The 22,431-nt window shown below is 37.3% G+C and overlaps 1 protein-coding gene across 1 annotated transcript in view; it reads right to left on the bottom strand.

Annotated features, from left to right (window-relative positions):
• LOC138421943 (ankyrin repeat domain-containing protein 26-like) overlaps window positions 1-22,431 on the bottom strand; it is a 49,986-nt gene that overhangs the window by 25,333 nt on the left and 2,222 nt on the right. Inside the window, 11 exon segments of the mRNA XM_069556453.1 lie at window positions 1,432-1,574; window positions 5,885-5,969; window positions 10,566-10,627; window positions 10,722-10,750; window positions 11,367-11,465; window positions 15,166-15,259; window positions 16,452-16,513; window positions 16,813-16,938; window positions 20,558-20,589; window positions 20,591-20,759; window positions 20,831-20,906. Coding sequence (XP_069412554.1) covers window positions 1,432-1,574; window positions 5,885-5,969; window positions 10,566-10,627; window positions 10,722-10,750; window positions 11,367-11,465; window positions 15,166-15,259; window positions 16,452-16,513; window positions 16,813-16,938; window positions 20,558-20,589; window positions 20,591-20,759; window positions 20,831-20,906 — 977 coding nt within the window.

Here is a 22,431-nt window from a genome sequence, read left to right on the forward strand (position 1 = left end):
ACCTAGAGTTCACTGCCTAATACAATGACTCTTACCCATGGGAGTCATAATTAGATTTACACTTTATTTTCTGTTTTGCTTTTAAATACAATAATGCTTAATTTAGGGATTTCCCTGATGGTCCAGTACTTAGGAGTCTGCCTGCCAATGAGGGGGCACTGGTTTGATCCCTGGTCCAGGAAGATCCCACATGCCATGGGGCAACTAAACCCGTGCTGCACAGCTACTGAAGCCAGCACCCTAGAGCCCATGCTCAGCATCAAGAGAAGCCACCACAACGAGAAGCCCAAGCACTGCCGCTGCAAAGAACCAGCGCAGCCAAAAAGAAAAAAAAAAAAACTCAAAAAAAAGTAATGCTTAATTTGGGTGACTTTTTAAATGACATGAGGCACATATAACATGAAAGAAAAAATCAAGGAAATATTTGGGGTTGGTGGGGGGCGGGCAGCAAGGCAGTTTACTTTTAAACCACCCACATGATGGGGTGATTTCAGCATTATGGCTGAAAGACCAGTACCTCATCAGCTCCCCCGCCACCAACAACAATTTGGCTTCCATCCACGAACATACTCAAAGTGCTATGAGAAAAAAAAAAAACCTGCCCACCAAGAATACTCTATCCAGAAAAATTATGTTTCAGAAATGAAGGAAAAATAAAAACTTTCCCAGAAAAGACAGAGCTGAGGGAGTTCCTCACCACTAGACCTGTTCCATAAGAAATGCTGAAAGAAGTCCTCACACTGAAATGAAAAGATGCCAAGTAGTGACATAAAATATATTTAAATATACCACACACTGGTAAAGGCAAGTAGGCAGTCAAATTCAGAATACTCTAATACTGTAATATGGTGGTATGTTAAGAAATTAACTTTAGTATTATGTCTAAAGGACAAAAAAATAAAAACAACTATATCTCTAGCAAAATGTAAATTGTGATCATCACAACCATTAGCTCAGTTCAGTTCAGTTCAGTTTAGTCACTCAGTCATATCTGACTCTTTGTGACCCTATGGACTGCAGCACGCCAGACCTCCCTGTCCATCACCAACTCCTGGAGTTTACCCAAACTCATGTCCATTGAGTCAGTGATGCCATCCAACCATTTCCTCCTCTGTCATCCCCTTCTCCTCCTGCCTTCAACCTTTCCAGCATCAGGGTCTTTTCCAATGACGCAGCTCTTTGCATCAGGTGGCCAAAGTATTGGAGTTTCAGCTTCAACATCAGTCCGTCCAATGAACACCCAGGACTGATCTCCTTTAGGATGGACTTGTTGGATCTCCTTGCAGTCCAAGGGACTCTCAAGAATCTTCTCCAAGATCACAGTTCAAAAGCATCAATTCTTCCGTGCTTAGCTTTCTTTATAGCCCAACTCTCACATCCAAACTTATTTAACAGAAAAATAACAAATGACCTGCTGCTAAATAGGCTTACCTATCAGAACCTTCATTCTCCATAGCAGCAAACTCCTGCTTGTTCTTTCCCTGCTGAATCAATCCACTCTCATCAGCAGTATCACATACATTGTCTGATACTTCCACTTCACTACTTTTGTGCTTCTTCTTTTCTTCTTCAAACTTTGATGAAAGTTTGACAGTAAGAAATTCTGTTACTTAATTATAAACATCTTTTTTTGTTGTTGTCATTAATTTTATTATTTGACTCAGGGTTTGGCCTGATTTTAAGTGATAAAAAAATCTTTTTGTGCTTACTTGAATTTTATCATTAACAAGTCACTAAAATATTTGTAAATCTTACTTCTCCTTTTTTGATGAAAAGAAACAAAATTCCCAAAATTTCAAAAAAAGGCTTCCTTAAGATGATGCCAGTCTTCCCCATCTAACTGGCAGAGATAGAGAAATAAAAAGACAAAACACAAAATCTGTCCTCTTCAGTCTTTACCACCTGGATTTTCCATTAAACAGACAGATTTAGAGGATGTGACACCTTAGTGCCTCAAAAACACTAAAGCTATTCTTTCCCCACTGCCTTTTACATTTCTTTGTTCATTTGGATCCAGGATATAACAAAAAAGTGACGGTGTTCACTAAAATATATGAACCAAAGTTTACCGAAACACAAGGAGCAGAGTGAAACTGATGAGTTGTTAGTGTGGAATTCTGGAATATAAATAATGCTTCCTAATTCCACATTCAATAACCATCAAACTTTATAGCTAGAGGGTATAGAAATAATTGTCTATTGTAGCCCCATTATTTACCAGAAATAGGAGCAAAACCAAGAAAGGTTAAATGTTTTGTCCTTTTCTTTTTTTCAAATTATTTTTTAATTGAACGAAATTGCTTTACAGAATTTTGTTGTTTTCTGTCAAACCTCAACATAAATCAGCCAAAGTTATACATATATCCCCTGCCTTTTGAACCTGCCTCCCATTTCCCCGCCCCCATCCCACCCCTCTAGGTAGATACAGAGCTCCTGTTTAAGTTTTCTGAGCCATACAGCAAATTCCCATTGTCTATCTTTTTACGTATGGTAATGTAAGTTTCCATGTTACTCTTTCCATGCATCTCAACCTCTCTTCCCCTTGCTCCAAGTCCATAAGTCTATTCTCTATGTCTGATTCTCCACTGCCACCCTGTAAATAAATTCTTCAGTACCATTTTCCTAGATTCCATATATATGTGTTAGAATGTGATATTTATCTTTTTCTTTTGACTTACTTCACTCTGTATAATAGGCTCTAGGTTCATTCACCTCATTAGAACTGACTCAAGTACACACCTTTTCATGGCTGAGTAATATTGCATTGTGTGATGAACCACAACTTCTTTATCCATTCATCTATCAATGGACATCTAGGTTGCTTCCATGTTCTAGCTATAGCAACAGTGCTGCAATGAATGATGGAATACATGTGTCTTTTTCAATTTTGGTTTCCTCAGGGTATATGCCTAGGAGTGAGATTGCTCCTGGGTCATATGGTAGTTTTATTCCTAGTTTTTTAAGGAATCTCCATACAGCCTTCCATAGTGACTGAATCAATTTACATTCCCACCAACAGTGCAAGAGCGTTCCCTTTCCTCCACACCCTCTCCAGCATTTATTGCTTGTAGACTTTTTGATGATGGCCATTCTGACTGGTGTGAGGTTATATCTCATGGTAGTTTTGATTTGTATTTCTCTAATAATGAGCGATGTTGAGCACCTTTTCATGTGTTTGTTAGCCACCTGTATGTTGTCTTTGGAGAAATGTCTATTTAGGTCTTTTTCCCACTTTTTGATTGGATTGTCTTTCTGGTATTGAGTTGTATGAGCTGCTTGTATATTTTGGAAATTAATCCTTTGTCAGTTGTTTCATTTGCTATTATTTTCTCCCATTCTTAGGGTTGTCTTTTCACCTTGCTTATAGTTTCCTTTGCTGTGCAAAAGCTTTTAAGTTTAATCAGGTCCCACTTGTTTACTTTTGTTTTTATTTCCATTACTCTAGGAGGTGGGTCACAGATGATCTTGCTTAGATTTATGTCATCGAGTGTTCTGCCTATGTTTTCCTCTAAGAGTTTTATAGTTTCTAGTCTTGCATTTAGGTTTTTAATCCATTTTAGTCCAATCGAGCTGGAGAAATCAACCTTCTTGACTTCAGATTATATTACAAAGCTACACTCATAAAGACAGTATGGTACTGGCACAAAAACAGAAATATAGACCCATGGAACAAGTCTGAAAGCCTAGAAATAAACCCATGCACCTATGGGTACCTTAGTTTTGACAAAGGAGGCAAGAATATACAATGGGGCAAAGACAGCCTCTTCAATAAATGGTGCTGGGAAAACTGGACAGCTACATGTAAAGGAATGGAATTAGAACCCTTCTTAACATCATACACAAAGATAAACTAAATGATTTCTTCAAAGCCCCTAAAGTGGCATTCCCTAGCATTTTATGGCACCAAAAGAGATGATAAAATTCTGTAACCTTGAATCTGATAAATTATCAAATGAATTCATCAAGTGAATCAGATAAGTTTGCATGACTTTGCCCAAGTAATTTAATGCCTTAACTGGGGATAGGGTTGATCTCCTTTTTCTTTTAAAGGAGAATACCTACAGATTTTTGTCTGTTGTTAAAACTCAAGTCAAGGCACCTCTTACACAAAAGAGCAAACAAGAAAAGAAATTTAAAAATCTATTACTGGAAGGAAGAAAAATCACACAGCATCTCAAAATTCAGTTTTCTCCTTTGGAGATAATTTTTGGGGGTGGGAGTTTATACTACCTATGTGACAAAATCACATGTGTCAGAACTTACTACATTTTAATAAACAACATAACAGAAAAGTCTATCTCAAAAGAAACATCTACAAGTGATGATTAAAGAATATGTGGGAGTACATGTGAAAGTTAAAGTGAAAGCCACTCCGTTGTGTCCGACTCTTTGCAACCCTATGGACTATACGGACCATGGAGTTTCCCAGGCCAGAATACTGGAGTGGATAGTCTCTTCTTTCTCTAGGGGATCTTCCCAACCCAGGAATCAAGCCCAGGTCTCCTGCACTGCAGGAAAATTCTTTTCCAACTGAGCCACAAGGGAAGCCTTATACATGTATTGGGAAGGGAGTACATGTATTTATTAAATTTTTTATTTTTTTAATTTGTTTTATACTGTTTGTTTTATTTTTAATTTTATTTTTATTATTAAATTTTTTATTTTTTAATTTGTTTTATACTGTTTGTTCTATTTTTAATTTTATTTTATTGTTATTAAATTTGTTATTAAATACATAAAGGGAAGGAAGCACATGTATTTGTCACTAAAAATATCCTGAAGTGTCCATGTTGGAAATCTAAAGTTTATTAAAATCTAACTCTTAAACTTCTTAATCTATGCTTGCTGCTGCTGCTGCTGCTAAGTCGCTTCAGTTGTGTCTGACTCTGTGTGACGCCATAGATGGCAGTCCACAAGGGTGCCCACCAGGCTCCCCCGTCCCTGGGATTCTCCTGGCAAGAATACTGGAGTAGGTTGCCACATCCTCCTCCAGGGGATCTTCCCAACCCAGGGATTAAACCTAGGTCTCACACATTACAGGTGGATTCTTTATCATCTGAGCCACCAGGGTAGCCCAAGAATACTGGAGTGGGTAGCCAAACCCTTCTCCAGGGGAATTTCCTGACCCAGAAAGTGAACTGGGGTCTCCTGCATTGCAGGTGGATTCTTTACCAGCTGAGCTACCAAGGAAGCCCCTACATTCAGTTATATTATATTCTAATATCTACCAATGAAAGTGGATAAAGCATTTTTAATAATATTTACTGATTTCTCACCCCAAAATGAGATAAATTAGAAAGTTATTATTTGTGCCCTAACAACAAAGGTCCAATCTGGAAGCTTTGATTCTCTTAATAGGTAACTGGGTTGATTCTATGACCCCACTCTCTCTCTGAATGTACATCCCTAATCAATTACACCAAGATCACAGACAGAATGACTCTTTCATCTTGGCATCACTGGCTGGCAATTTCAATGGAAAACCCTGAACCACTGGGAATGATTTCTCTCTACATGTATCTAGGTCCAGGATCATCATTGTCATATTGTTTATAATTTCAACTGTTTACTCTTACAATTCAGTATTTGATATCACCTTCATAATCATATAATGAAGTTATAAAAATGGAAGAAATCAAAAATAGTCAGGAAATTTTTTTCCCTCAATTCCGAAACCAAACTATAAATATAATAGATTCTAACAATATGTGAAGTTTAATAATTAAGGTTCCATAAAAACTATTAAATTATTATCTATTGATTCTAAAAGGCTAATTTTGAAAGGTAATTTTATTTGTCATGACCTTTGTTGCACACTGTATCATGCTGTTGAAGCACAGGAAACAGTATTAAGTGAGAAATTTAAATTTGCATTTTTACATACCTGGGAATGGTTATTTTCATCTCCAACAGGTTTTTCTTCTTCTTCCTCTGATGTCATTTCTAAATCTAGTTCTGCCGACAAATCTGTACGTTTAATTAAAGTTACTTAGAATATTTAGATACAAGACATAATCTTTATTTAAAACATAGATTTAAAACACAGTATCAAATGACATCTTAAATCAATCTTAATCTTCAGCTGAATATTTACTTCTTTAAGACATACTTCCAACAATCTAAAATTTCAACAAACAATTTGGAAAATACCAGATGTCACCAGGATATGAGCACACAAACAGCTCAAAGATTCATTCACAAAATCATCCAAACATCAATGAACAAAACAATCAGAAACAAAACAAAATTTCAAAATACAAGGCAGACATATAAAGTCCCAATACAGTCTCTTCTCTACTTCATAACAGTACATTTTTAACAACATGCCAAGCTTCAGCTGCAACATTATTCATGGTTTACAAAATTCTTCTTACTTTTTATGCTTTTATCAATTCCTTAATCTGTAATGCTACCCTGTACTCTTCCTGACAAATTACTTTTCATCTTTTAAGACTCAACCTGCTTTGTGAAGTTGTCCTTGATTACAGCTATCTTTCCTCAGATAAACAGGTATCCCTTTCCTTGTAGCGACCTTAGTACTTTATAGATTTTTCTAGTGTATCGTCATCACCTGAATTGTAAATTATTTTTTCACATGTCTATCTTCTTGGCTCCTAAACTGCACAGGACAAGCTCTTAAAAATCACTTTTTAGTCCTTATTTATTTTAGTTAATAATTATTTATCAGCTTTCTGCTCTGTACTAGACTCTGGAGTTTAAAGAAAAATGTAGATGAAACATGTCAGGGAATGCTTTTCTAGAGATAACGCCTAAGAGGAGACTTACACAGTCCAAGGGAAAGAGAGGAAGGCATGCAAGGCTGTAACAAGACGGGGAGAGAAGCACACACACAACAGGGTAAATATCTGAGAAAGTACAGAGACAGGTCAGGAGGGCAACACCAGCAATTCAGAATCCCATAGCAAATGACAGAAAGGCCAAGAGATGAAGAGTCAGACAGAAGTCAGATTATGAAAGCCTCACGTGTCACTTTATGATGCTTGGACATTAATGTGATTTGAAGAATGGCGCACAGTCACACTTGCTTTTGAGAGAGGTGACCCTAAATGCTACAAGAGGAATGAATTTGAAGGGCATACAAACAAATGGAGGGAGATGAATCTGAAGGCATTATTAATGGAAAAAAAACAAAGGTGGTGCAGGCCTGAACTGGGGGAGTGTTCCCAGAAATATTTAGGATATAAAATTTTCTGAGTCCAGTAAAGAATAAATCTTTATGAAATTAATAAATGTACAAATCAGGGACCCTGAAGGAGTAGACTCCGCTGGTTACTTTATAAAAGGTATCGACTGAGATGAGAAATGATCTACATGAACAGTCTAAAGTGACTTCCATTTATTTTGTACTTTTCCTATTTCACATCTTCCTCTGTTGAAGGGACTGGATAGGGTTTATCTGAATTTGCATTTCGTGGACATACCAAGCTAACGCACAAACAAAGGCAAACAAGTCACTTCTATAGATTAAAAAAAAAAACAAAACACTTTGAGTTTATAGCTTGTAGTCACTATTCTAGGAAATAACTGAGAATCTTTGGTAAATGCAAAGTTAACCCTATAGGTGAGGGTAGAAAAGAAAAAACTAGGTATGAAAGAAAGAAACAGTATATGATTTCTTACTATAGCTCTGACCATATGACTGATTAAAGGTACCAAATTAATTGGTATTTATGGACAACACATATTAGATGTGGCTACTCAATAGATTGGGCATCCTAGCAGAATCAGAATTGACTTTCTATATACCACTTTTAAACGATACAGCACTCCTTCAATATTGCTATGAGGTTACATTTTGAGAAGGCAATCTCTAGATGTCTACCTAGGTCTCCCAACTAGTCCCAGAGTTCTAAATATAATCCTGCTACCCACTCTCAGCTGTATGCTAAATACTAGGCTAGACACTTTCTCCTAACTCTCTCTGTATTTCTTGTATCACTATGGTCAGAGGGAGAATGCAAACACCTTGCTAAGACGTATTGCTTGGCTGTAGGTTGCATAAAAGGAGTCAGCACAAGGTAGGTTTTGCCACAGAATCTAATTTGGAACCATCAGAATAATGGTTAGGCCATGCCCAGGTGGCCCACAGCTGAGTGCCCTGGGCTTCTGCATTACCTTGTTTGCTTTTTCTGTTTTCTGGCAGCTGAAACTGGCACAGGTCATGGAGCGTGTAATTCCCCAGAAACACCACTCCAACAGTCACCTTTTATCTATTACAGTCATCTGTCCAAATTCTGTGGATGCTGACAGATTTTTGCTCATTGATTGTGGCACCGGTGGACAATTATCAACTCTTAAATGCCCCGCTCCTTGATAAGTCTCATTATTGAGGCTCAAACTAGAATCGGAATCTGAAAACTCTGAAAACAGTTTCCATTTATTAGAATGTCAGTAAGAATACTACTCTGACTAACTTGTACAGTCTTTCTTCAGAGAATCAGTTCCATGTCCTCCTCTCCCCTCAAACTCATTAGTCCTTCAGAGCTTATTATATCTTACACTTCACTGCCATTCATGAAGAGACATTAACTAGTGTCTCATTTTTTCTACTTGCTAATTTTCTAGTATTACTTACTCTGATTCACTCAATCTCTATTACATATTCTGTATCCCATAAGAACTTTATTAATAATTATTTTTCCTCAACATACAAATATTTTATTAACAAAATTTATGGCATTTATTTTATATTGAATTATGCATGACAATATTGTGTGTTCTAGAGACAATGGTTTTAAAAACACTTTTATTGAATGGTACTACCTTAATTAATGGTACAAACCAAGACAATGTATTAAAATGCAAAGACATCACTTTGCCAACAAAGGTCTGTACAGTCAAAGCTACGGATTTTGCAGTAGTCACAGAGGGATGTGAGAGTTGGACCGTAATGAAAGCTGAGTGCCAAAGAACTGATGCTAGAGAAGACTCTTGAGAGTCCCTGGAGAGCAAAGAGATCAAACCAGTCAATTCTAAGGGAAATGAATCCCAAATACACACTGGAAGGACTGATGCTGAAACTGAAGCTCCAATACTTTGGACACCTGATGTGAAGAGCCAACTCACTGGAAAAGACCCTGATGCTGGGAAAGATTGAGGGGAGGAGAGGGGGACAGCAGAGGGTGAGATGGTTGAGCCTCACTGATTGAGTGAACATGACTAGGCGAACTCGGGGAGACGGTGAGGGACAGGGCGGCCTGGCGTGTTACAGTCCATAGGGTCACAAAGAATTGGACACGATTTAGCAACTGAACAGCACCAACAACAACTTTAATTACAATAAAACAGCCTTTTCTCAATGTATCAATATCTTCAGAACCCATTTTTTAAGCCTTGGATAAACATCACAAACATATAAGAAATGATAGGCTTGTGTGTGACTAATTGTTTCCACGTGAAACTAGGATAAGTCGAGGACCACACTGGATCCAAAGAGCACAGAGCACCATGAGACAAGAATGAATACAACACAAAAATGTTTGCTTCAAAAAAAAAAAACTGTCAGGTCTAAATTTCTTAAGAGAAGTCAAAGAAACAAGCAAGAAATGTAAAAGTGAAACTTTAAACCCCGTTTCAGCTCAAGGCCCCATTTATCATTTCACATCTAACCACTTCAACAGTTTAAAACTGTGGTTCTCAAGCGTGCCCTGAGATTCCCTGAAGTCCAGAGACCATCGGGTCAGGGGATCCAAGAGGTCAGAACTATTTTCACAACAACACTAAATGTTACTTCCATTCTCATTCTCTTCTGGGTGCACAGTGGAGTTCTTCAGAGACACGATATGTGATATTATAACTCTAATGACAAAATGGAATTAGCCATTATGGTTCTGTGTTCTTATATTTTAAGTTTTTCAGCTTTGTTTTCCAATACAGTGAACATCAATAAATACAACCAACTTAAACAAAAGTTCCATGGCATTCTAATAATTTTTAGAAGTACAAAAGGGTCCTAAAGCCAAAACTTTCAGAATCACTGTTTTAAAAGATTATGTCTACCAAAAAGTCATTAAAGTATGAGTACTTCCTCTACTTCTAATAATCAAAGATACCGCCAACACAACAGACACACAAAGTCTGCATAACAAAACATCTGGTTGGCCTACATTCATCTGTGTAACAACACTAAAATGAAATAATTATAAGCTGAAATATAACTGATATATTAGCAAGAGAAGCTTTACTCTAGGTAAACGTCAGAGTTCAGATAAGCATTTTTGGACACTGGAAAAATCTTAGGATCTAATAATTTCTGAGAATCCCTAAGTATACACATTGCAAACTGAGAACTTCAGGGTATTGAAACATACAGAAACATATTGAGTTCAAGTTTACATTTTAAACATTTCTTGTTCTTATGCTTGTACTTATCTTTTTTTCAAAACATGGATACCAATAATAACATTTGCCTTATGTATGTCAAATGCTTCAATTAAATTTGCAAAAAAAAAAAAGTTAGCAGTATGAAGACTGAGCATTTCAAATACTTCAGTGTCCCTCTTTTCAGAGTTACGTGTGTATTGCAAAATTTACCTGAAGTAAATGTTTGTAGATCCTTCACTCCGACTGTTTTATTAGGAATGGACTCTCTCACTAAGACTGCAGGCTGAATGGGTTTGGAAACAAGTTGGTTAATAAATAATGTACCTTTGATACAATCCACAGTTCATAATTCAAGATAAAAACATAAATGATTTTACTTTCACGTTAGGATATTTCTCAGGAGAATCTAAAAGGGAAAGGGACACAGAGTTAATTACATGTAAACATGAAAGCCAGCTCTACATTCACGCAGAGTTAGCGCTGAGCAGAAATCCCTGTGCTCGGCCTTGGCAGCGGATACATTTGGTTTCAGTGTCTTGCTTTCAGGGGGATGTTAGGACACCAGCAAGCAGACTGTGAACCCAGTACACACAGTGAAGAACAAGAGAAACAAAGGTGCAACAAAACATGCAGCTAAGACTTCAAAAGTAACATTACGTTTTCAATGACTTTATAAAATATTAAAGTGCACACAGACCAATGTGAACATGCCGACTGATGAGGAGAAAAGTGATCTTAATCAGAGGAACAAATCATGACCCCAAGAAGGTAAATGTGAAAGTAGATGGTAAAATGCAACAGCATTATCTTGAATGCAATACAGCAGTTATCATTTAACCATTATACTACAAGTATTTATCATGTTCTTCAATCTGTCCAATCATTTAAGAAGTGCACAGCTGGGATGATAGTTCAACTGAATGCATAATTCGTTTATCATCAGAGAAAGAGTAATGAACTGATTAGCTGGGATACACACTTGTAGAATAATGGTTCATAAAAATATTCACTTTTTCTCATACCCATGTGGGCTACTTGTATGCCTACATGTCTTGGCTCCTCTAGTTTAGCCATCTTAAAATTTCTTGATCCAATCACGCAAGAAGGTATATAAGACACATTTAGAAAATAATGTATAATAAGTTCTCAATATTGAAATACAATTATCAAAAAGGAAATAATAAATTTAACTGTCACACAATTATTAGATATTAAAAATCTTCCATGTTTCAAAATCAATGTGAAAGTGAAAGTGAAGTCGCTCAGTCATGTCCGACTCTTTGTGACCTGTGGGCTGTAGCCCACCAAGCTCCTCCATCCATGGGATTCTCCAGGCAAGAATACTGGAGTGGGTTGCCATTTCCTTCTCCAGGGGATCTTCCCGACCCAGGGATTGAACCCAGGTCTCCCACATTGCAGGCAGACGCTTTACACAGAACTTCAGATCCAAGTACTAACATCAAAGATTTCAAGGGAGGAAAGGAAGCCAGGTTGAAAGAAGGGGGAGGAGGCGGGAGAGGGGGGCAAAAGGGGTGGTCTTACAGACATCTCCTGCCACTTACAGATACCCAGGCATTATGGGACTTTTCCTTGGGCTCCAGAGAAGGGAGGACTGGAACTCAGCCCTACCAGAAATCAGACCAGAACCAGAATTCGAGTTCTCTGCCAAGAGGAGGTAATCAGTCTCCAATCCTCAGCTCAGGCTGAGGGCCCTTTGACCAGATTCCTGCGTCCAGGACTGGGGGACTAGAAAAACAGGGAAAGATAGGAAGGGTTAAGGAGAGGAAAGAGAGAGGGAAGGGGAGAGAGGTCAATAAAGTCTCTTGTTCCTTACCGGTCGGGGCACTCTGGCCAGTTGTCCACGTCAGGAGGAGACCAGGGAAAAAAGGGTCCCACTTGCAGCCACTGGGTCTGGTCCATTGGCAGGCAAGCTGGCCCCTGAGTACCCCGAGTGGTCAGGATGTCAGTCTCAGCGAAGAGGAGTCCCACCAGAGTCGCCATTTGTTGCAGGAAGGCGGACCCCTTCCAGTGCCCAAAACTGGGCTCTTGCTTAACACTCGGAAATGAATTGTCCAAGGAGACACATGTGCTGACAAAGCAAGAGATTTCAATGGGAAAGGGCACCCGGGTGGAGGGCAGTAGGGTAAGGAAACCCAGGAGAACTGTACTTATCAAAAATAACAATTCTAGCATTTAGGGAATGAACCCTATTAATCGGTTTTGTTTCAAGACTTAGTTTGGTTTGGTATACCATGTTACTGCTTCAAAGGATTTCTGTGAAACAACTGTTAAAAAAAGTCAATGCCCCTATATTTGCATTAATCTAATTTGAATAACAAATACTGATACAACATATATCTTTGATGTCTGATAGGTATTTGGAGAGGCTGGAGTTTCCCCCACTTCTAGCACCCCCTCCCACCTCCAGTATTCTCTGGAGCAACAATGATCTTATCTCTTCTCATTGCAAATACACTGAAGCCATCTAGAAGGAGTTCCTTCAAGTTTCCTCAACTCCAAACTCACCTCCCTAAGGCCTTACTTTCCTCCCTTTGTGCTTTCACTAGAGCTTTCCTCTATAAAGGGTAATCTCTGGATCTGTGGTCTTAATTCTTCCCCCTTTACATTCTTTCTATGAATCATCCCCACCGCTTCTTTTTCCCTCTTTGCTTAGCAATGGTATCTTACCCCTGTAATTGCTACTTCAACTCTTTGCTTCCCTCTGGCTACAGACACGTTTAGAAAGAAAAACAAAATAATGCTTTTCCTTGATCCTGTTATGTTCTGAACTCTCCAAAGCTCTACTTCCAGATTTCTCTAAATGTAAGGCTACACCCTTGCTACTCGGAGACCTTGTTAGAAACACAGATTCTCAGACTTCCTGCTCAGTATGTGCACTTCACACAAGGTCCCCAGGCTACTAGTTAAAATCTGAGAAACTCTGGTCTATACTGAGTCTGCTTCTACATTACTTCAACTTAATTTATTCTCCTGAAATCTTAGCCTCAACTTCCTCACTCTAACACTTCCCCGTAAAGTGAAACTGCATTACAAGTTGGAAACTTTCCAGTGGACTCTCTATCAGGCTGTAGGTTCCTTGATCTCCCTATCACGCCCCCTGCTCACTCCTTCTTTCTAGTTCTCTTTTGTTGGCCTATGTGACACCATCCTATAAAGCAGCAACATTTCATATGACACCAATTTGCACACATTACAGCTGAGCACCTATGCCCACACTCCCCCACAGAGGATGACACACCACTCTGCATGCCCAGGGACCGCAATCCTAAATGCCTTCCTAACAATGAGGAAGACAGGAAGAGGGGAAAGCTTTGCTGTTCTTCTCTGACACGTTTTGGTGCTGGAAGCTCACTTCAAATGCATCATCCATATCAAATACTCTCCCTTTTTCTAAAGCGCTATCTTACTTATTGCCCCCTTCCCCCACAGACCTGTGCCTCTTTTCCTTCATTTCCTCCCTATACGATTTGCCTCTCTAATCCCTCATTCCCTCATTCCTCTTGTTTCTTAACCTTCCTTAGGTCATAGAGTATCTTGAAACAGAATTAATTTTTTTTATTTTTTTGGCCCATGTGTCAAATGTAATCTTAGTTCCCTGAATAGGGATCAAACCAGCACCCCCTGCATTGGAGACTCTTAACAACACAGAGTCCTAACCCCTGGACCGCCAAGGAAGTCCAGGAGCTAAATAACTTAGCTCTTTAAACTGGATTCTCAATTTAATCTGTGGCTGACACATGATAAGATACACTATTTCCCTCCTTTTCTCATCTGTACCTCACTACACATCTGACAGGTGATTTTCTTTGCCTATTAGAATATATCAGCATTTCCATTTTATTTTTTTTTAATTTTTATTTTTACTTTATTTTACTTTACAATACTGTATTGGTTTTGCCATACATTGACATGAATCTGCCATGGGTGTACATGAGTTCCCAAACATGAAACCCCCTCCCACCTCCCACCCCATATCATCTCTCTGATTTCCATTTTAAATCAACATTCTGTGGGAATGCAAACTAGTACAGCCACTATGGAGAACAGTGTGGAGATTCCTTAAAAAACTGGAACTAGAACTGCCTTATGACCCAGCAATCCCACTGCTGGGCATACACACCGAGGAAACCAGAATTGAAAGAGACACATGTACCCCAATGTTCATCGCAGCACTGTTTATAATAGCCAGGACATGGAAGCTACCCAGATGTCCATCAGCAGATGAATGGATAAGAAAGCTGTGGTACATATACACAATGGAGTATTACTCAGCCTTTAAAAAGAATACATTTGAATCAGTTCTAATGAGGTGGATGAAACTGGAGCCTATTATGCAGAGTGAAGTAAGCCACAAAGAAAAACAGCAATGTAGTTTACTAATGCATATATATGGAATTTAGAAAGATGGTAACAATAACCTTGTATGCGAGACAGCAAAAGAGACACAGATGTATATAACAGTCTTTTGGACTCTGTGGGAGGGGAAAAGGGTGGGATGATTTGGGAGAATGGCATTGAAACATGTATAATATCATATATGAAACAAATCGCCAGTCCAGGTTCAATGCAGGATACAGGATGCTTGGGGCTGGTGCACTGGGATGACCCAGAGGGATGGTATGGAGAAGGAGGAGAGAGGGGGTTCAGGATGAGGAACACATGTACACCCGTGGCAGATTCATGTTGATGTATGGCAAAACCAATACAATATTTTAAAGTAAAAAATAAATAAATAAATAAAAAGAAAAAAAATAAATCAACATTCTGTCAAATGACTTTTCTATAAAATATAGTTCTTACCTTCTACCTGTCCATTTAACGTAATTTTTCCTCTTTGACCAGCAGCTCCAGATAAAAGATCCACATACTTCCGTGGGAGGCTCTCAGAGATATTCTGTTAACATTAATACTGAGTTGCATGAAGATTTCCTAATTCCTTTTGAAGAAAATATCCTACTTTTAAAAACTGCCTACATTTAACCCAGTTAAGACAGGTTTGCCAAGATCCACAGCTGCTAAGTGACAGATTCAGGACACTGACTTCAAACACGGTGCTGTATTACCAGGCAGTGGCTACCTGCACCTAAGGGATCAGACCCTTCTCATCTCCTTCCATAGCTGCCGCCTTCAAACAGAGCACTGCTACTTCATGTTACTTCAAGGACGGCTGCCATAAAGGTTCTCTGCGCGTGCTGGTTAAACTATCCAAAATGGTTTGTACTTACTAAAACATCACAAAGCAAAGCTAACTGCCGTTATTATGTCACATGTTTCTTACTATTCACTATGCTTTTGCTTCTCTTGAAATGTTCCTTGCAGATTAACTTGACAATCCAAATGTAATAATACCTTCAAGTTTCAAGCACTGTCTTTTCAATGTTGATGTGGTAAAAACCACAGTTCAACCCGTTTCTCTCTGGCCCTCTCCAGCAGTTTTACACATGCACATGTGCCAAAGAAATATACATTTGCTAGGGAGATTGGGGATGACACAAACACACTACACACTACAGTGTATACAACAGATGACTAGTAAGGACCTCCTGTGTAGCACAGGGAACTCCACTCAATATTCTGTACTGGCCCATGCAGGAAAAGAATCTAAAACAGAGGTGATATACACATAGAGAGATATAACTGATTCACTTTGCTGCACACCTGAACCTAACAGTATTGTAAATCAACTGTACTCCAGTAAAAAATAAAGGAAGAAAGGAAGCGAGGAAGAAAGAAAGAAAGGAACATTTGATCATAGACTCACCTGGAACAATGCTTCAGTTTTTAGATAAATGTTATTTCAGAACACAAACAGATTCCTTATGACTTCTAAGCCTTGATTTCCGTATTACACTGAGTTCATTAGGTAAATCTTGACAATTAGCTAAAGTGTACTATGTGGTAGTATTTAGCACAGAATTATCTTCTTGATCAAAAATCAATAACTAAAAATAAAAATTAAAATCAGATTAAAAATAAAAAAATTTTGACGGGCAAATGCAAAGGTGAGAAAGTCACAGGATCTTCTGCTTTTATGTTTTTACATCACTCAGTTGTTTACATTTCAAAACAATAACAGAAGACGGTACCTCAGAATCCCAAGGTGATTCTATATCTTCCTCTATTCCCAATCCTAAGGCTGACATCATATCTGTAAAATGGAGTCACAGATACATTAATGAGAACATTTACTACTATGAATTTTAACACATATATGTCTATCTCTATCCACAAATAGTTCAATAAAATGAACTAGTGGAAAAGAATTTCAGAGGGTTGAAGCATTTTCAGGAAGTAAAAGTTGGTAGTACTTGGGACACTTCTGAAGAAAGAGAGCAAAAGAAACACACTTAAAAAGAAATGGATGCCATATTTGCATCTATGCACTTTAAAGGTTTTTATTTGCACTTTTAAGCATAGAAAAAAATCCACAGACATTCACGAACTTACCACTTCTATTATTTTTGTGCGTTCCATCAACATAACTCAAATGGTCATGATTTATTTGCTCTTGGGGAGCCCTTTCAGTAATATCCGTATCACTTTCTTTGTCTACAATCTCTGGCTTTGTGGCTCCTTCCTATAAAAACAAGACAAAATAAAACAAAAACCCAACTTCAGAAAACATATTCATTTATTTGGTCTTTCAGTCAATCAGTAAGATGATATTCACTGTTGTCTAAGAAATTATAGACACTGTCCTTGGAGAAGTTAGAAATGTAAAGAAAAGAACGATTCTGTTCTGTGTTCTAGGCAAGGCAGAGACACGTGAAAACAAACAAGAGGGCAGAAAAGTGTCCTTCAACAGCTCTGCAACTGAAGTGGACCAAGCACAGGAAAGGCACAAAGGAGAGAGGAGGCAGGTGAGCCCATGAAGCTCAAGGAATGCTGTGACAAAGGGCTGTGTCTCAGAAGACAGAGTACAGAGCAGGGGTGTGAGGGGGATTCTGGGAAGAGCAGCCCAAGGAAAGGATGAGGTGTGAAACAGTGTGAATAAGTCATGTGGAAAACTAGAGCACAGTTACTGGGAACCCTACAGAGAGACGAAATGGAAGGACCGGGTCAAATGGCAAAAAGCAAGTGTCATCTTTTTTCTGCACACGACAGGAATCTACTACAGAAATAAAGGGTTACATCATCACAAATATATTTTATTTTATTTGGTGCCATGCTTTTTTTCAAATGAAAGGGGAAAGACTACACTATACCAGGGAGTAGCAAATATGACATTATTTTACAGGACAGCATTGTAAAAAAAAAAAAAAAGACACTACAACTGATGCTCCAGAGTAGACAGGAAGCAAACTAAACACTGCCCGTCACCCAGAGTTTCCATGAAACTGTAATTAAAAAGTTGAATTTGGCTTTAAAAACAGCCAAATAAAAACAGTAAAAATCATTCTAAAACAAACTGCAAAGCCAAGAGGAATGAAAAGATTGACAAACATGTTTTAGGAAGATTACTCTGGCAGCAACATAAAGATAAACATCAGGGAAGCAAAACTTGAAAAGAATATTTCAAGATTATAGGTGAGAAAGTGGATTATGATAATAAGACATGAAAAATGATAAGCAGGTAGAAAATACTGAACTTGCTGAGTGACTGGATGCAATAATTTCAAGGAAGTTTGGAGTCCGGGATCTTTCCTGCTGCGGCATTTCAGTGATGCTGTCTACTAGGATAGGGAAAACAGAAGACAGTGTAGCTTACAAAGAGTCAGGGACGAGGGAAGCGTCAGGAACAAGGCCTTCAGTTTGGGGAGTAATGAATTAATTACTCATGCAAGGGACTCAGAAGAAAGGATTTGGATAAATACCTTTGGATTAGAAATAGATAGCCTTATTCAGCAAAAGCATAGCTGTTAACATAACTATTTGTAAAATATGCTAACCTGGCATAATTAATGCAAACCTATGCAGAATTCTGAACTTTTGAAAATAAAACAATACCAGGGGAAGAAAACTATGACATTAAAATTTTCAGTTATATATTTTAACACCTGTTTCAAGGACATAAAAATATACTTTTATAAATATGTGCAAATATTCATGTCTTGGATATTACAATAATAAGCATTTTTGAGTGTAATGAAAAGGTTTAATAGTAAAACACCAATTCAAGATGCTACAAAAAGATTCCTTTTTAAAATTTATCTTAAAAGACAACTTTTAAATTGTGGATTAGAAATGCTTATGTGAGTATGGAATTATGAGTCATTTTAATGTACTACTATGAGCTAAGAAAGAAATATAAAACCCTATTTGAAAATTCACACGGTTTTCTTCTTATTTCCCTGTAAACAGCACACTAACAACTCTAATTTCCTATCTGTGCCTTCTGGAATAGTAGGTAAAGATTGAAGGAATGATCTTGATATTAAAAATAGTAGTAAAATTATGATTATCCTAGCTGGAGATAGAAAGGTTTTCAAACACATCTATGATTATCAAGCAGGGCTCAAACTTCGTATCAGGAAAGAACAAACAAACTGAAAAAAATCAAGTAACCACAATTTCTGAGTTTTGGATACAAAAGAATTAATATGTTAGTTTCATATGTATAACAAAGAATTGACAGGCTAGTTTAACACCTATAAATACTGAAGTTAATATAAAGTTTCTTAAGAATAACATGGAGTATACATATGGCTAGAGATATTTTAAAAAGTAAAAAATTATCTTCCAGAGATAATTTTTAAACCCTGTTAGTAATTTTCTTTCCTTATGATTTTGTAATAACAAGTAGTCTGCATAAGAAAAAAAATCATAAATTGTGATTTTATTCATTTACTGTAAGTGCCATTACATGTAGATATTAGGAAAAGACAAATCAGAATCTCTTCAGCAAAAAAAAAGTTCTACATTTTTTCTTTAAGACTATCGCAGCTGAAAATTTTCTCATTGAATGAAGAGAGTAAGAATCTCATTTATATAATTATAGCTTTTGTAAAAAGACTAGATAAAATGCTTATTTATTTCCTCTTTATTTTCTAAAAGATCTAAAACACCCACCAAGATTATACCATACAGTAAGATAAATTAGTTAAGTACATTAAGTATTTATGAAATAGTAAGTTAGAAACCACAAGAAACAGAAAGGCCAAAAGTTCTTAAATCATAATGAATCTTCTAAGGCCTAAAACAGAAGTCACCTTGAATTGTCTATGAACTAAAGTTTTGCTATATTAAATAGAAGACATTGCTTCATTACTTTCAAAGTGAGAATTTGTTTAAAAAGACAAATCACTTCATTTCAAATCATTTCAAACTGAAATGAACTTCCGGAGGGAACTATATTCAATACAGATATATACATACGTGTGTGTGTGTCAGTCCCTCAGTTGTGTCCAACTCTTTGTGACCCCATGGACTGTAATCCACCAGGCTCCTCTGTCCATGGAATTCTGCAGGCAAGAATACTGGAGTGAGTTGCCATTTCCTTCTCCAGGGGATCTTCCCGACCCAGGGATTGAACCCAGGTCTCCCGCATTGCAGGCAGACTCTTTACCAACTGAGCCACCAGGGAAGCCATGTGTACATGTATAAGTATAACCAAGTCACTTTGCTGTACACCTGAAGCTAACACAATATTGTAAATTGACTATACTGCAATTAAAAAAAAAAAAAAAGAACCACCACCAACCTCAAAAACAACCACCAAAAAGGTAAGGAACAAATTTTCTTTCAGTTCTTCATAAAAATCAGCTGTATGTCATTCAACAGCATATGAGCACTGCTTTTTCATGACCTCACTGTCTCCTCTTAAGTTGAATTTGAAATAATTCTTCTCATATTTATAATATAGAGTTCCTCGTCTGACATACCCCCACTATTTCTGTTGTGTTTGTGTAATAATCTGTCTCGTCCTCACCTTCATTCCATTTCATATTCATCTTGTCCTTCTTAAATGAATTCTTCCCTTTCATCCCCCTCCCCATGTTCATATTCATCTAGCTGTTCTTCCTAATTGCTTTGTAATGTTTTTCTTTCATAAAGGCCTACTTAGTATGCCAAAGTTTATAAATCTGAATCATGCACATATATTGCTCCTATTATCACACCATTTTGTATCGTGACTTTGAAGGCTTCCATCCTACTGTATGACACGTAGGATCCCTTGTGTCATATAAGGGGACATGACATGTGAATGGCATGTGAAAAAGTACAGGGAAAAAAGAGTTACAAACAAAACAACTTGCCTTTGTGAGACCAAGGCCCGCGAGAGACGAGAGGTTGTGGAAGAGGCTCAGGCGATGGGGAGGCAGGATGAGAGAAACCCCGGGCTCCAGGTGATGGTTCAGGAATGGTTTCAACCACATCTTCAATTTCACCATCAGAATTATTGTCCTCAGAGAAGGTTGTACTCTCTGGTCTCACAATGCCACATTTTGCTTCTACTACAGTGAAAACAAGGGGGAGAACATGAGAACATCTGTAATTTCAAATCAGTGAATAAAACCAGGAGGACAGTCTTAGATAACTTACTGTCTCTTGGATTGCTGAGAAGCATTCATTAGCTTCGTTAAGTTTGGTTTCAGGACATTCTGGAGAAGAAAATAAGAACTTTAAGAATAATAAGAGTCAAATTTAATAAAATAATTATAACATCCCCTATTCCTCTATGCTCTAACACAAAGAGTACAGGCTCTGGAGTCATTCAGATGTGGATTCAAATCCCAGTTCTGCCACTGACTAACCTTCTCATGGGGTAAGGATTATGACAGATGACATAGGAAGCCCCGGATGTTCCTCTCCTTAGCCCTAATATACTGCTATACAAATACTATGACACCCACTAGATTACTTTCTCTACCAAAATGTTCTAGAATAAAAATTCATCCCCAATACTTTAGAGTACTATGTCTGAAAAACTAAGCTATTTAAATTAGTTGCTATGTTTTGAAATTTGTTTGCATGATTTCTATATGCATGAATTATTGCTTGGGAAGGGAAATATGAAAGTTTAGTTTTTAGCAGAACCTTATTTAGATGGGTTAGAACTGCAAATAGGAAAAGTTATTTCTATTCTGTTTGTCAAAGAGCTAAAGACAAATGATTTTTAAAATTCAGCTCATTCTAAGAAAGAGGGGAAAAAATAAGAGTAAACCGGTAGGGCAACGATCATGAGTGAAAGCCACAAACACTCTAAACAGAAAGCCATAGGCAAACATGTTAACAATAGAGGCAGAGAGAGATGCACTCAAAGAACAGACACTGAAGAAATGTATTCTGCAAGGAAAAATTAGGTTAACAGGAAATATTAAAAATGACAAAAGGTAGGGGAAGAAAAAGAAAGGAAAAAGTGAGATATGCCTAGTGAAGTACAAACTTCAGGGGAAAAAAAAAGAAAAGCATAAGTATAATGAGGTATGTGGAAAAACATATTTATTACTTATATACAATAAATCAGTAATATATCAGTATTGCTAAGGATACACTATGAACAAAGCCTGTGCTTTATATGTTTTTATTAATATATAAATTATATATCTACACTGCTCAAGTTTTATGAAAATATAAACATAATTATATATAAAACATATATTTAAAACAGGCTTTTGTTCATTGTATATCCCTAATAATAGTGATTTATATTATTTTAAAACTGTTTATAAATAATACTGTAATAAAGAGCTTATTTTTGCCACTATAAAAAAAGCCATTCAATTAGCCACACATGGGCATCTCTCACTACCTGAATGCTGTCAAGTATTACTAGAGAGAGAGGAACTGATAAAGAAATATTCTTAACATTTCACTGGGAACAAGGACTGGCAGTCAGAATTCTAAGGAAACGATGCTGTTTGAAAAAAAAAATTAATGGAATACAAGATGGAGCTAGAAAGCTATTGGGTGGGAGAAGTTTGGGGTTGGCTGAAAAGTTTGTTTGGGTTTTTCCATAAGATGTTACAGAAAAACATGAACGAACTTGTTGGCTAATCAGATATATGGGAGCTCTCTGCACTGTCTATTCAATTTTGTTGCAAACCTAAAAGTGCTCTAAAAAATAAAGTCTATTATTTCTTTTTAAAGAAAACAGAAACAATGGTTGGATAAAATACTGAAACA

Source organism: Ovis canadensis, chromosome 16, assembly GCF_042477335.2.
Source record: "Ovis canadensis isolate MfBH-ARS-UI-01 breed Bighorn chromosome 16, ARS-UI_OviCan_v2, whole genome shotgun sequence".
NCBI classification, from domain to species: domain Eukaryota; kingdom Metazoa; phylum Chordata; class Mammalia; order Artiodactyla; family Bovidae; genus Ovis; species Ovis canadensis.